This window comes from Sciurus carolinensis, unplaced genomic scaffold (assembly GCF_902686445.1).
Source record: "Sciurus carolinensis unplaced genomic scaffold, mSciCar1.2, whole genome shotgun sequence".
NCBI classification, from domain to species: Eukaryota; Metazoa; Chordata; class Mammalia; order Rodentia; family Sciuridae; genus Sciurus; species Sciurus carolinensis.
The window spans coordinates 254,351-256,548 of NW_025920188.1; the positions used below are offsets into that span (position 1 = coordinate 254,351).

Sequence of the window (2,198 nt, forward strand, 5' to 3'; positions counted from 1 at the left end):
GAAAATAGAGAAGATAAAGAAATCTTGAAATAATTTTTTGGAATGATTTTACAGATAAATTTGCATTATAGTTGACTATAGTATTCATCAAAAATATTTAAAGATATTCTAATTTTTACACAATGCCAAAAATATTCATTTAACTTTAAGAAATCCTTGTTCTCTTTTGGCCTCAACTCCATGATTTAAAGAATTTACCCTACCTATACAAAGGAATTTTAAGGATCAAGTACACAAAACTTAGTGGCAAATATTGTTTACACATTTGGAAGAAAGCACTATATATGTTCAGCATCACTCTTACTGTCATACAGCTTGTCCATCTGTAAGAGATATTATTTGGTTTTACTAATTATATAATAAGAGTGACTCAAGAGCTCTTGAACTGGTATATTTGATATATGCCTCCCTCCCTGAGGCTGGTGTCCTCAGGCAATAATCAGAAGGAAAATGAATAGAGTCAGAAACAGGAATAGATGCAAAGATGAATTTACTACCTAGAAATACTAGGCTTAGATAAAGCAGTTCACACTGGAGCCCAAGGAAGGAAGTTTCTCTGTTGGATCCAGCCACTCTGTGGGCCTCTGAGGAAAAACTCCCACCAGGTATGCCGTGGTTGCCACCATGGGTAAAGGAGACCCCAACAAGCCAAGGGGCAAAATGTCCTCATACACCTTCTTTGTGCAGACCTGCCGGGATGAGCATAAGAAGAAACACCCGGACTCCTCAGTAAACTTTGCTGAATTCTCCAAGAAATGCATGGAGAGATGGAAGACCATGTCTGCAAAGGAAAAGTCACAGTTTGAAGATATGGCAAAAAGTGACAAAGCTCACTATGACAGGGAGATGAAAAATTACATTAATCCCAAAGGTGATAAGAAAGGAAAGAAGAAAGATCCCAATGCTCCTAAGAGACCACCATCTGCCTTCTTCCTCAAAAGTGAACACCCAGGCCTGTCCATTGGGGATACTGCAAAAAAAACTGGGTAAAATATGGTCTGAGCAGTAGCCAAAGATAAACAGTCATATGAACAGAAAGTAACTAAGCTAAAGGAGAAATATGAAAAGGATTTTGCTGCATACCATTCTAAGGGCAAAAGTGAAGCAGGAAAGAAGGGTCCTGGCAGGCCAACAGGCTCAAAGAAGAAGAGTGAACCAGAAGATGAAGAGGAAGAGGAGGAAGAGGAGGATAAAGATGATGAGGAAGAGGAGGAGGATGAAGAATAAATGGCTGTCCTGTAATGATGTGTGTGGAGTGTGTGTGTGTGCGCTCAGGCAACTGTTTTGCTAAGAATGTGCAGCTAAGAATTCAAGTGCAGTTCAACATTAGCTTCAGTATAAAAACTGTACAGATTTTTGTATAGTTGATAAGATTCTATGTAGAGAAAATACTTTTTTTTAAAAATGCAGATTATAGCTTTTTGAAGGGCTACTACATACAGTTAGATTTTAAAGCTTCTGATTTTGAATGTTCCTAAATATTTAATGGTTTCTTTAATTTCCTGTGTATGGTCACACAGCAAACTGGTAGATATTAGTATCAATAGTAAATTTTGGGTTTTTTAGGATGTTTATTTTGTGTTTTTTTTAATTTGTAATAAAATTATGTACATTAAAAAAAAAGAAATACTAGGCTCTAGAGATCTGCCACACTGTGACTTTCACTCTCCTGTTCTCCAAGTAAATGCATCCTCCTTATGTAGTCCTCATGTATTTTAATCCTGGCAATTTTTTTAGGTATACAGGTTGAGTCACCTTCTATTCTTAACTCTGAGTGTCACTTCATAAATCTTTACTCTTCCTTACCACATGGTGCAGGCATGTAAAACAAAGTGTTCTAAATATTTACATGTTACAGTAATTTTTAGGGTTGAAAACAAAACTGACTTCTGTAACAGCAATACACAAGATTTATTTATCAAGGTAGCTAAGACATGTCCCAGGGTATTCAATAAGAGCTTGTAATGAAATTTGAAATTGCTATAATTAGTTGCTATCTACCTACTTTTAGTTTACTAAAATAATTATTTTACATTCATACTTCATTTTGATTCTTTATTAGTGAACTTATTTTTTATTTTAAATGTCTTTCATCATAAATTATTCATTTTTAACAAAAAAGATCAAAAGAATAACATGAAATTCAATCAATTTTGTGTTATGATCTATGTACGACAACTTTCTATATTCTAAGCCTT

The 2,198-nt window shown here is 34.8% G+C and overlaps 1 protein-coding gene across 1 annotated transcript; it reads left to right on the forward strand.

Annotated features, from left to right (window-relative positions):
• The first annotated feature begins 624 nt into the window (after window positions 1-624).
• On the forward strand, window positions 625-1,227 carry LOC124974894 (high mobility group protein B2-like). The gene is given in 1 exon segment (XM_047537856.1): window positions 625-1,227. A coding segment is annotated over 1 exon segment (603 nt).
• The last annotated feature ends 971 nt before the right edge of the window (window positions 1,228-2,198 follow it).